The sequence below is a fragment of the Dermochelys coriacea genome, chromosome 1 (assembly GCF_009764565.3).
Source record: "Dermochelys coriacea isolate rDerCor1 chromosome 1, rDerCor1.pri.v4, whole genome shotgun sequence".
Lineage (NCBI taxonomy): Eukaryota > Metazoa > Chordata > Testudines > Dermochelyidae > Dermochelys > Dermochelys coriacea.
Genome location: NC_050068.2, coordinates 245,864,760 through 245,878,359, shown reverse-complemented (window position 1 = coordinate 245,878,359; position 13,600 = coordinate 245,864,760). Strand labels below are relative to the sequence as shown.

At 44.0% G+C, this 13,600-nt stretch overlaps 1 protein-coding gene across 10 annotated transcripts in view; it reads right to left on the bottom strand.

Moving 5' to 3' along the window:
• The window catches only part of LOC119848137, an 89,259-nt gene that overhangs the window by 58,489 nt on the left and 17,170 nt on the right, over window positions 1-13,600 (bottom strand). For all 10 annotated transcript variants that reach the window (XM_043518437.1, XM_043518441.1, XM_043518426.1 and 7 more), the window contains 3 exons: window positions 5,159-5,300; window positions 1,333-1,374; window positions 585-612 (listed from right to left, as the gene is read on the bottom strand). In XM_043518437.1, the coding sequence (XP_043374372.1) occupies window positions 585-612; window positions 1,333-1,374; window positions 5,159-5,300 (212 nt within the window). The remainder of the gene's footprint in view (window positions 1-584; window positions 613-1,332; window positions 1,375-5,158; window positions 5,301-13,600) is intronic.

The window sequence follows — 13,600 nt, the reverse complement described above, 5'->3', positions numbered from 1 at the left end:
GATAAAAGAAAAACAAAATGCAGGATTCTGATCAGCTTATTTAGCGCCAGAGGAAACCACCTAAACACACATCAAAGGCATGAGAATTAGAAGCCTATGTCCAAAATGAAATTTTCATTTCATATTCATTTGAGTCTCAAAGAAAGACTAGAGACTAAAGACCAAAGACCAAAAGGGATGCCAAAGACTGGTGATTGAAAGACACCTGCTATTTTGTAAATTTATTATTCATTTTGCACATTCCTACAGCTAATCTAAGGCCCATGAACACATGCAGAAAACGGGGCCACTTATGGTGCAGAGAGCAGGATTCTTGTACACGTCAGCCTGTTGTTCAGTCAGAAGTATTAAACCAGCAAGTAGAATGATAGGATGCAGATATTTGAATTGTATGGCCCTGAACCAAAATAGAGATAATAGTTCTAAGTTAAGGACTCACAACTGAAAACTGTGATTGTTATATAAAAGGGCCTATTCCAATATGTTATGACATGCTAGAAGTGTTTTTAAATAATTGAGTAATAATAAAATATCAAATTTAGCAACCTTAAGACACAATGTTCAACTGTATGTAGTTATCTTACCAGAACATTCCGCATATTGAGGTTTCCACTGTTGAAAAACAGAAGGAATTTATGCAAAGCACAGTCCCAAATAATTTTTTTGCATAGCTCTTTTTCTGACCACAGCTGCCTTTATTCATCCTAGCTATTCATTAGATCTGTCCAGGGAATTTCTTGGGAGATCAGACAATTCCAGGTACCTTTACACAAACCTACATCCCATCTGTGTCATTATTTCATTCCTAAAACTCTCAGTTTACTGGGGCAAGGCAAACTCCAGGTCAAAAAGCTACCTTTATATCAGTATTTATCTAATTTGTCACTACCTCTGTCTCTCCCATTTCTCTTTCCTCCCCCAAACTCTGATCCCTTTACCTCTATCAAACATGTTTAAAAAATCTTAATTCTTTAAGTGACATTGTTTTCCTCCTCTGGTGCTACTCCTGACATTTCTTCTTGTTGGTGCCTTGTTTCCCACTCTATCCCTGACAGGATGACTCCCAAACCCATAATGAGCTTTCAAGAAAGCCACCAAACACCTCTATTGTGAACACTAGCGTGAATACATATTTACATAAGTATGCGCCACAGTTTCTTGTTTGGTAAACTTTCTTACAAACCAAAATTGGCTTGGATAAACATTTAAATAAAAGAAAATTAAAGTGGCCTTGAGCAACATCAAAGTGAATTTGATTTTATTAAATGAATGTTTGTGAATACTTTTTTGCAACATTTTCCTTGCTCTATACTCCTCAATAAGGATACATACCTGATAATATTCAAAGTTGCTCTTTAAAGAGTCTGTGGAGTCCTGAAAAGGAAAAAAAAAATTTTTAAAAATACAAATATATCTCTGGCCGATAGAAAAATGTGCTCTTATTTGTGAATATTCTTTCCAGAATTCTCCATGTCTGGTAGTCTTTACAATATGCATATTCTCATTTCTCCTATTAACTGGAGGCAGACCAGGTATCTGGATGTAAGCCAGGCTTAGGACAACCCCCCAAAAAGAATATTCCAGAACTATAGTTTCCAAAACTGAAAAATACTAAACTATATAAAAGTTACCAAGTCAACTCAAGCCATTTGCAATAGAGGCAAGGAAAGAAATATAAGTATTTCCTTGAAGGAAATGGTCCTCCATTTCAAGTTACTCAGCAAGTGAGTAATGGCCAGAAAAACTCTGGACACAATACAATGCTCCAAGGGAAGGCCAGACTGTCAGATATGGAAGATTCAAGAAAGCACATTCACTTGCATGATCAAATTTTCAGTTCTCTGTTTTCCTTGTGTCCAACAGTCTTTAAAGTGAGAGGTAGAAAGCACTGGTAAAGTTTAGTAAGCCAGAGCACCCGCCGGACTTTTACTGTGCTGCAGCAATGTGCACACAAGATGTCACACTACAAAGCAAAACTAGTGCGCTGCAGAGTCACACCCTAGCTTGCCACACAGTAATGTGATGTATGAACAAGCAGAAGTCTGCTCCTCTCAAGTCTTTGAATGGGAGTTAAGTTGAATTTCTGCACATTCACTTTCAGGCCCAGGTTCTGGAACAGGTAAAGGCATAACTATGGCATCTGATACCTGATGAGGAGCCCTTACTTGAACTAGACAATTGTCCAGGGAAGGATTTTTTTCTTAGATGTGCAGTGACGACTGTTACAACCTTGTTAGAAGCCCTCAGTGCAGTCGATAGTTAGAAGGCCTACCACAAACCTTACATACCTCCTGTGCTATGGAATTATAGATATATGGAAGTACACAATTTGGAAATCAAGAGATGCTAACTAGTACCCTGGATACAGAGAGGGAATTATCCTGAACTTCAACTTGCATATGAATGTGTTGAGCTTTCTTACGTCCCAGATGGGTCATCATCCTTCTTTCCTCTTTGGAATAAGGAAGTATTTGCTGTAGAATGCTTTTGCTGGTAATTTAAAGATACCCTTTCTATTACTCCAAGAGAAAGAAGCGAGAGGACCTCCTGGTGTAATAGGTGGGTAATGAGATGGGTCCCTGAAAAGGGCCAGCGAAGGTGGGATGGGAATAGGCACAGTGTGAAATTGGATAGACTATCCTGTTGTAATCATATCATGACCCATTGGTCTGGGGGTTATGGAGGACCAGGCATACCTGAAAAGGGGTAAATGGTCACAAAGGAAGGGTCAGTGGCTCTGGATCCAAAGAGGTAAGGTGCATGTCTTGACAGTCCTATCAAAATGAATGGTTTGGCTCCAATGCAGACTGTGATAAGTAGGCTTCAGAGGTACCCTGTCTTCTCTTATGGTAATGCTGCCACTGGAAGGCTCAGTCGATCTTTGGTGAAAGAAGGGAGGTGGAGCTGAGCTCTGTGGGGCATACAATTGCTGCCTGATATTTTTTCCTTTCGGGACAGGTTTATAGAACCCGAGAGAGCTAAGAGTCATGATAGAATCTTTCTATATGATGGGCACCACCTATTTTAGAGGTGAACAACTCTGATCCCTGAAAGGACAAATCCTCTGCTGTAGACTGAACCTCCTGACAGTAGCCAGACCCCTACAGCCAAGATGCCCTTCTCATCATGACTGCGGTGGCCATCAATTGTGAAGTGGTGTCTGCTGCATGCAAAGCAGCCTGAAGGATGGTTCTGGCAATCAGCTGTCCTTCATTTACCTTCTTTCCCTTGCATCTGGAGGCAGTTTGCCCGGAATGCTGCAAACTTCTCATAGTTCAAATAATCATATCTGGCCATGAGGGCCTGATCATTTGCAATTGTAAAGTAGCCAACTAATATGATTTATGGCCAAAAAAAACCAGTGTTTTGTGATCACGTTCTTTTGATGTAGTCTTATTTTGCAGATGTGACTTTTCATCAGCAGCTATCACTACCAATGACACAGTTGAAGAAAATTGTTGATGCCCGCGACCCAGCGGAGCTGGGGATGAGGGACTTGGGGTGTGGGAGGGGCTCAGGGCTGGGGCAGAGGGTTGGGGTGCAGGAGTGGGTCAGGGCTCTGGGCTGGGGGTGCAGGCTCAGGGGTGGGGCTGGGAATGAGGAGTTTGGGGTACAGGAAGGGGCTCCGGGTTTGAGGGAGGGCTCAGGGCTGGGGGCAGGGGATTGGGGTGCAGGCTTACTTCCAGTGGCTCCCGGTCAGCAGCATAGCCGGGGTTCAGAGGCAGGCTTCCCGCCTGTCCTGGCACCACGGACTGCGTTGCACCCCAGAAGTGGCCAGCAGCAGGTCCGGCAGGATGAGAGCAATTTCCTCTTCAATGCTCTAGGGGAGAGCTGCACTGAGGAAGTTGAAGCAGTTGACCCATTTGGAGACAACTGTATGCAGGGTTGGGGGGGGCCCTGGCTGAGGTCAGAAGTCAGTCAGAGCAAACTCTCCATCATAAGAAGATGTAGTTTAAGTTTCCAGTTCATTCTGGCCTTCAATTTTAATTTCAGGCAGAAATTACACTTTTGGGAAACATACAATTCCCCAAGGCAATGGACACTGACCAGTATAGCCTCTCGGCACAAAAGGCAACATTTAAACCCAGGTAAACTGGGCATACCCTCCCAGGGCTTCAATTCCCCTGATGAGAAAAAAAAACAAAGAAAAACAGATGGAGGAACAATGGTCCTTATCCTAAAAGTATAAGTAAAATCTTTTATTTTAAAAGATTTTTTGTTTACTTTTTTTTTTAATTTAAACTATAAAAATTACTACAGCTAACTAACACAAAGGAAACTCAAAGAACTAATGTTAACTAACTATTAACAATGAAAGAAAAATACAGTTGAGGTAAACTCAACTCAGATGCTGTTGAGGCTCCATCTCAGGCCACAGCAATTGAGAAGGAACTGAGGGCAGTTCGCTTGGGCACCTCTATATAGTGTCGGTGCAGGGCACGAGGCTGCAGGGGATGCATGTGCAGACCTAACGGACACTGCTACCTAAAATCTCTGATCTGGGGTACAGGCACACCTACAGTGGAGCACCCATAGGGACACGACTCAATGAAGAATCGCAGGATACATGTGTAGCCATAGCAGATGCTGCTGTCCAAAAGACTCTGAACTTGAGCACACATGAACCTTTAGTGGAATGATCATATAGATAGTCACTTGAAAGAGAACTCCTTGTGCTTCAATGATCCTAGGCCAGTGAGCCATACTGATGGATCTGAAAATATACACATGGTCTGACAGAGTGAATGTCAAAGTAGACAAAAGCATGGGAAGTGGAAGAAAGAAAGATGAGCTCAGCTAGGGAGGCTTTTGCTGTCAATCCCTAGGATTAAACTGCAGGAGGCTGCACTTTCTCAATGGAGAGGGTCCTAGAATATAGCATTTACTCCCTTTTTGGCTCCAGAAAAGTCTGGATTTAAAGGCTTTCAGGGAACAGTGAAAGCCATATTGTTTTTGGCATGCATTTGTATAATTATGAACGTTGAAGTATGTTGAAGGTGTTTTGTATAGTGAAGGTTCCTCTACTACGTGATGCAGGCATGTACAGATGCTTAGGGTCTTTTAAATTGAGTACGTTGATTATAACCTGTAGCACTAAACACCAAATGAATGTTTAAATAAATAATTAAAATAAGGTAATTGCATTACAATAGCTTACTTGTTGGTTTGACGATGACTGTGATGATTCTTGTACAGAAACAATTTTCTTTATGCCCACAAACTGTATATAGTTCTGACATTCAGAGCAGGGAGGTTTCGTGCAGTAAAGAACATCGTTCTCTTCTATTTTTTTTCTGGATCTGAAAAAAAATAAAGTAGCAGCATTTATTCTCTGCAAAAGCAAAACAAGAGATCATGATGAGGTGACCCTCAAATAAATCCTAGGACTTTCCCTGAAGAACCTTATTTATTGTTAGTTCTCTCTGTTCCAGATTTCCCATCTCACTTTATTTCTGCCTTTGAGCTTCCCATCATTATACATATATATTTACACTTATTATTTACAACAGTAAAATATTTATGTCTTATCTGAAACCATTTCAATCTTGTTGGAGTATTCTGTCTTTTCTCTACAGAGAAAATGGCCATAAACTGGCTGCTAGGCCAGTTATAACTACCATCTTTCCCTCAACCGCTGGATGTACAGTCTTCTTGTACTCTCAGTGTGCTCTCAGCTGTGAATCAAAAGCAACTTCACTGAAAATGGAGTTGGACCAATGTAGTCTAGTGGAAGGGAAGCCAGGAAATTTGGATTTTAGTCCTGGTACTAACACTGCTTCCCTTTGTAGTCTTGGGTAAGTCACAAACTCTATCTGTACTGGTTTCCCCATCTGTAAAATGAGGATATCATCTGCCTACTTCACAGAAATGTTATGGATTAATTAATTAACGCCTCAAAATAATTTTTAACAGTTATATGATAAGAATTATTAATGGTAATTACAAGCTTCAGTGTTTCAGAGTAGCAGCAGTGTTAGTCTGTGTTCGCAAAAAGAAAAGAAGTACTTGTGGCACCTTAGAGACTAACAAATTTATTTGAGCATAAGCTTTCGTGAGCTACAGCTACAGTTCACTTCATCTTCAGTGTAAAACAGGTGCGAGTTCGCAATCAGGCTCATACTGCAGTACTGGGAATACTGTTATTTAATTTTTGCATATTTTAAAGGAATGTGAAAATTAAATGACAGTGAATATTTTCAACCTGGCCAGGGAATGCTGTAGGTTGGAGAGGAAAGTGCAGTCTGCTGGACTCAGGGGTACTAGCTAGAAGAAAGATTTACTCACCTTGTGCAGTAACTTTGGCTCTTCAAGATGAGTGTCCCTATGGGTGCTCCACTTCAGGCACATATGCACCTTTCAAGCCCTTGATCGAAGACTTTCTGTAAACAGTGTCTGCTCAGACCGTGCAAGCACTCTATACAACCTCGTGCTGCGCTCAGAGGGTAAAGAGGGCTGCATGGGTGAACTGCCCTCAGTTCCTTCTCTACCCCAACATGCAACAAGAACAGTCTAAATCAGAGGGGAAGGAGGGCAGGTAGTGGAGCACCCATAGGGACACACAGCTTGAAGAACCACAGTTACTGCACAAAGTGAGTAGCCTTTTCTTCTTCAAGTAGTGTCCCTATGGGTCCTCCATTTCAGGTGACTCCTGAGCAGTATTTTCACAGGAAGCTTCAGAATCAAGTCCAACACTGAAGACAACACAGCAGAACCAAGTTCTGCATCAGATCTGATGGTGTGGAACAAGGCGTAGTGTTTAGAAAAGGTGTGCACTGAAAACCATATAGCAGCTCTGCACATCTGAGGCATTTGGATGTTTTTGAGTCACACTGTGGAAATTGCTTGTGATCTGGTAGAGTATGCTGTAATCCTTTGAGGAGGCAAAACACCAGCTGCACCATAATAAGCAGTAATACCCCCAGAGATCCATCTCAACAGTGTCTGTGAAGAGATCATAGGTTCTTTTGATCCTTCCACAATGGAGACAAAGTGTCTCAGTGATTCCAAAACTGCATGGTCCATCCAGATAAAAGGTCAACGCCTGTCTAACATATGCCTGTCTAACATACAAAGGGAAGTCTCTCACTGAGATTTGTGTGGTTTAGGGAAAAATACCAGTAGATTAATAGACTGATTAAGATGAAAATCCAACAGCACCTTAGGTAAAACCTTTGGGTGTGGTTGCAGGGAGACCTTATCCTTGAAATATATTGTAAATGGGTCAAGGCTCCAATTTCTCCAGCTGACATGATAGCTACTAGAAAGGCCATCTTCATAGATAAGTGAAGCAAGGAGCAGGTTGCCATAGGTTCAAATGGAGGTCTCAAAAGGTAACTAAGTACCAGGTTGAGATCCCAAGTCAGAATATAGATTCCCCAGACCCTTAATAAATCTTAAGGACAGAGGATGTGCAAAAACAGAATACCCCTCTAGTGAGGAATGAAAAGCTGATATTGCAGCAAGGAGAATCTTAATGGAACTAACTGATAAATCAGATTTTTTTAAGTCGAGCAGATAATTCAAGATGGCTGAAAGCAGAGAAGATTCAGACGCAAGGCAGTGCAGGTGACACCAGTGATTGAAGCTCTTCCATTTCTGATGATAAATAATTCAAGTTGACGCCCTTCTACTGTTTAATAATACTTGTTGTACTCCTATTGAACAGATGGATTCTAATCCCATGAGCCATCTAGGAGCCAGGGTTGGAGATGGAGGACCCCTAGGTTATGGTGAAGCACATGACCCGCTTCCTGGGAGAGGAGATGAGGCACAGTTGAAAGACTGAACGGTGGTTGGACATACAGGTGAAGCAGATAAGGATACCAAACTTGCCTGAGCCAGGTCAGTACTACGAAGATAACTATGGTTTTGTCCTGCCTGATCTTCCTCCTCACTTTTAGAATTAGCAGTGTTGGAAGGAACGCGAAGAACAGGCCGTTTGTCCAAAGAAGGAGAAAGGCATCTCCCAAAGAGAGGGGAACTTCCTGTTGCTGTATGTGGCCAATAGGTTCACCTGTGGAAGTCCCCACCTCTAGAATATCCCATGAAGGGTCTGAGAGTCCAACTCCCATTTGTATTTCCGGGAGAAGCATCTGCTGAGCATATTGACTGTGATATTCTGGACTCCAGGAAGGTAAACAGCTGAGATCTGAATCTGATGGGTTATACACCAGTTCCATAACTTTATAGCTTCAACGCACGGGGAGGGGGAATCTTTCAGCTCTATTTGTTGATATAGAACATATAAGCTACATAGTCCATCACGATACTCTTTGATTTGCCTTTGATGAGGGGTAGGCATTGAAGGCAGGCAATTCTGACTGCCCTGAGTTCCAACAAGTTGATATGGAGACCAGTTTCCTGAGGTGATCAGGTGCCTTGAGTTGTGAGTATGTTACGGTGCGCTCCTCACCCTAATAGTGAGGCATCCATTCTCACAGTTATTGTTGGAGCTGGGATGCCCGTGCAGACACTGCGTGATCTTTCCAGTAATCCAGCAAGTTCTTCACCTTGAAAAGAACTGTAACCAGTTTGTCCAAGCTATTACTGGCAGAATAATAGGTCCCCCTGAACCAGCCCTTGATAGCAGCAAAGACATAGGCCTGGTCTACACTACACAGTTAGGTTGACGTAAGGCAGCTAATGTCAATCTAATTATGTCAGTGTATACACTTCAGCCTTGCTCCCACCAATGTAAGGGCTTGTCTACACTACCATATAGGTTGATCTAAGATACCAACTTCCGCTACGTGAATTGCGTAGCCGAAGTCGACGTACTTAGATCTACTTACCGTGATGTCTTCACTGCGGTAAGTTGACAGCTGACGCTCTCCCATTGACTCCGCTTGAGCTTCTCGTTCTGGTGGAGTCCTGGAGTTGACGAGAGAGTGCTTAGCAGTCTATTTATTGCGTCTAGACACGATAAATCGACCCCCGCTGTATTGATTGCTGCCCGCCAATCCAGCGGGTAGTGTAGACAAACCCTAAGTGCCCTACTACACTGACATAATAACTCCACCTCCAAGAGAGGTGCGGTTATGTCGTTGTTGTTAGGACAACACAGTGTCTGTGTAGATGGCAGGAGCCGTGAAATTGACAAGAAAGCTGAGCAGCTAGAGCCCAGCTGCCCTCTGCTCTCCTGGAGAGCTGGGCAACTAGACCCCACTCCCAGCTTGGAACATTGGCTGTCTTATCAATTTCGTGGCTCTGAGAAATTGACAAGGCTGCCCAGCTCCCAGCAGGGAGCGGACAGGGGGAGAAGCTGAGGCAGCTGGACCCTGCTCCCTGGGGACAAGAAACTCCAGGTAGCTTCCCCCTTGCTCCTGGCAGGGAATGGGGAGGTAAGAACCCCTGGGCAGCTTCCCACCCCCTCCCAGTAGGGAACGGGGAGATGAGAAGCTCTGGGCGGCTTCCCTCACTCCCAGCGGGGAACAGGGAGGCGAGAGAAGGCAACCCATCAGGAGCTCCTGGCAGGGAGCTGCCAGTTGAGCTGAGACACTTGGTTCTCATCTCCCCAAACTGCCCCTCTTAGGTCAGTGAAAGTGGTCCTGGTGAGCACACACACCACCAACCCAAGGAGGGTAGTGTGGACATGCTCCACTGCAGTAATTACTGTGGTGGTTGTAAGTCAACTTAACATAGGTCAACTTATGTTTCTAGTTTAGACATGCCCATATTCTTGCATGCTTGATCATAAAGGTGCAAGTTGCCATATGACTCAGGAGCTCCTAACAGTTCCTTACGGTAGTATGGGGACGTCCTTAAATTGTCCCAACCAGATTCGACAAAGTTATGAATCTGTCTGTGAAAAGGGAGGCCCTGGTTGCCAACGAATCCCAATATGCCCCCTATGAATTGTATTCTCTGTGCAGGGACTAACTTGGACTTCTTTAGGTATAGCTGGAGACCCAACTCCTGGAAGAGGGAGAGAGCTGTTTGGGTGGAAGTTAGTATTGCTTTGTAAGATTAGCCCTTGAGCAGCCAGTTGTCAAGCTACAAGAAAATTCAAGAAGACTAAAGTTGCTTCTCGCTGAAGGTAAGCAGCCACTACCACTAAAACCTCTGAGAACACCCATGGGGCCAAAGAGAGGCAAAAGGGAAGTACTCTGTATTGAAAAGGATCCTGGTGCAGCACAGATATATCCTGTGTGTGGGATGTATTGCTATATGAAAATAGGCCTCCTGAGGTTGAGGGCTGAAAACTAATCTCCTGCCTCTAGAGAAGGGATTATAGATGCCAGAGTCACCATCTGGAACTTTTGAGATTTTACAAATTTGTTCAGTTGTCTTAGATCTAAGGTCGCTCTCCACCTTCCATCCTTCTTTGGCACGACATATACTTTGAGTAAAACTCTTTCCCCCTGTGAGGGGATGGGACTGATTCTATTGCTCCTAATCAAAAGAAGGAGTGTACTTCTTCACTGAGTATACTCTTGTGAGAGGAGTCCCTGAAGAGGGATAGGGAAGGGGGGGTGGGTGAGACCTATAGCGGATGGTGTAGCCCGATGTTATAACCTCTCTGATCCACTTGTTTGTTGTAATATGCTGCCAAGCCTAATGGGAATGGGAAAAAAGTCTCCAAAAGTGGGAAGGTGGGCAAAAGGTTGCAGCTTGCAAACTAGAGCTAAGGGAGGAGTTGAGCCGTCAACTGAACTGTCAAAATTGCTGTTTCAATGATGACTGAGTGCTAGCTGAAGGAGGGTGGGAAGCTCTTTTCCCGCTGAAATCTGTCTTTTTCTTGCAGGTTCGGTAGTTATGTGAAAACCAGAGAACTGAGCTGGCACAATCTCTGGGCAGTTTGAGACCTGCTAAATCTCCTCTTGTTTGGAGGGGTGTATATACCCAGAGATCTCAGCATGGGCCTGGAGTCCTTCAGCATGTGCAAGGACTCATCTGTAGTTCCTGAGAAAAGTTTCTGACCATCAAATGGGATGTTCTCAACTATATTCTGAGCCTCTCTCAGGAATCCTGACAACTGGAGCCATGACGCCCTGTGCATGACAACTCCTATGGAAATGGATCTAGCAGCAGTGTCTGTGGCATCCAAGGATGCTTGGAGAGAGGTTCTGGGTAATAACTGACACTCCTCAATGATGGCCTGGAAATGTTCTCTATGCTCCTGTGGAAGATGTTTAATAAAGGATGTGAACTTGTAATTCGTGTAGTCGTAGTTGGCTATGATCACCTGATAATTAGTGAACCAAAATTGGAGGATTGCGGATCATTAGGCCTTCCATCCAAAAAGGTTTAACCTTTTATGGCCCTTGTTATGAGAAGCAGATCTGGAATAATGCTGTCTACTTTGCTCATTTACAGCATCCACCATCAGGAAATAGGGTTGGGATAGGAAAACTAAAATTCTGAGTCCCTGAGAGGGAAGATAATATTTCTTATCCACCCATTTACAAGTTGATGATTTGGTGGCAGGAGTTTGCTACACAGTCTTTGCTGGATGCATGAGCACTTCATTAATGGGTAGCGCAACCCAAGTGGGTGTCACTGACTGCAAAATGTCCAGGAGCTTGTAATGTGAGCCTTTAACCTCAAGAGATGTCTGGAGGGTGTCTGCCACCCCCTTCACAAGGTCTTGGAATTGACAAAAATCATTGGCTATTGATGGTGTGCAGGCATTACTGCCTCCTCCGGAGTTGCAGACAAAATAGAGACTTAAGGAACCTCTGTCTGCCCTAACTTCCTGTTCCTCAAAGGTCTCCTAACATTGGGAGTTTGGTGCCGGAGACTATGTGACCCTAATTTCCTGGTGCAGTGGAGCTGGAGATCTGGCAAATTGCAGCTAATGTGCTGCTCAAGGATCCCAGTTTGGCCACTGGGGAGGCCCATGCTGGAGAGCAGGTGATACCCAAGACTGAGCCCACTATCCCTAACATCAAAGCATGGGTTTCTTTAGTGATGTGAAATGGAACCCCATTCTGATAAGGAGGCAACTGATTGAACGTCTCTTTCATCCTCCTCATTGTCCTCCAAAGGGGGGGCCCAGTAGAAAAGGGTGGAGAATCCTACAGTACCAGGAAGCACCAGTAATGTGGAGATTGGGGTCTCAGTACTGAGAGTTGTTCGGTACCCATAAGCAATGGAGACTCCGACTCACCAAATACTTGCAAGTCCCTGGAGTAATGGCATTCCTGTGGTACTGAGTGGGTTAGCAATGATACAGCAGTTGACTAGGACAGTATCATTGGTTTGGAACCCACAGGTGTCGGGGCTGAAGGTATGTGCTTTGATGTTGTCAGTACCAATGTGGAAAGGCACCATTGGTAAGTCTGAAATAGATGGTCCAAATCTGGAGGCGGATGGTACCGGGGTCCTGCCAGTGCCATGTTTCTCCGAAGTGTTCCACAATCTGGTACCAGAAGTAGTCTTTAGCCTCCATGGGACCGAGTCGAGAGGTTAAAGCCTCTGACACTGTAAAGCTGGCAGGAGATTGGGACTTCTTGAGAGCTGCTCCTTGTGATGAGAGACTGAGTGCCTCTTATTCAGAGCATTCCTTGAGTCCTCTGAGCTCCGCCCCTTCTTAGACAAGACCTTAGCCGAAGTCAAAGGGGTACTGGATCTGTCTGGAGATAAATGTGTGGGACAGGAGTATCTTGACCTAACTTGGAAGCAGATCACAGGGAGTGCTCCATCAGCAGCAGCTTCAGTTTGGTCTCCTGATTCTTCAAAGCTCTAGATTTAAGAACCAGGCAAAAGTTACACTTTTGGGAGATGTCAGTTCTGGGCGCCACATTTCAGAAAAGATGAGGACAAATTGGAGAAAGTCCAGAGAAAAGCAACAAAAAGGATTAAAGGTCTAGAAAACATGAAGGAAGATTGAAAAAATTGGGTTTGTACAGACTGGAGAAGAGAAGACTGAGAGGGGACATAACAGTTTTCAAGTATATAAAAGGCTATTACAAGAAGGAGGGAGAAAAATTATTCTCCTTAACCTCTGAGGATAGGACCAGAAGAAATGGGTTTAAATTGCAGTAAGAGCAGTTTAGGTTGGACATGAGGAAAAACTTCCTAACTGTCAGGGTGGTTAAGGATTGGAATAAATTGCCTAGGGAGGTTGTGGAATCTCCATCATGGGAGATGTTTAAAAGCAGGTTACACAAACATCTGTCAGGGATGGTCTAGATAATACTTAGTCCTGCCATGAATGCAGGGGATTGGACTAGATGACCTCTTGAGGTTCCCTTCCAGTCCTACGATTTTATATGTATAGTGTTGGAATCTCCTAAGCAACAGATACATGTAGAGTGGCTGTCGCAGATCTCGATAGCCTTCCGATGAGAGAGGCAGAGTTTGAAACATGGGGAGCCAAGCTTACCCAGTCAGGCCAAATAAGCTCCCCAGGAAAAGTGGGAGAGAAAAAGGAGGAGAGGAAAAAGTGAAACCTCTCACAACTAACTACTTCTATACTAGCAACAACTAATACTAATTAGAAACACTAAACTAACTAAATAACAACTACAAAACACGCTGAGGCACACTTGAGACAGACACGCTAGAGCTCCTTCTCAAGCCAAGGTGATAGAGAAGGAACTGAGGGTGGTTCACCCGCGCAGCCCCTATATACCTTTGCAGCATAGCACAAGGTTGT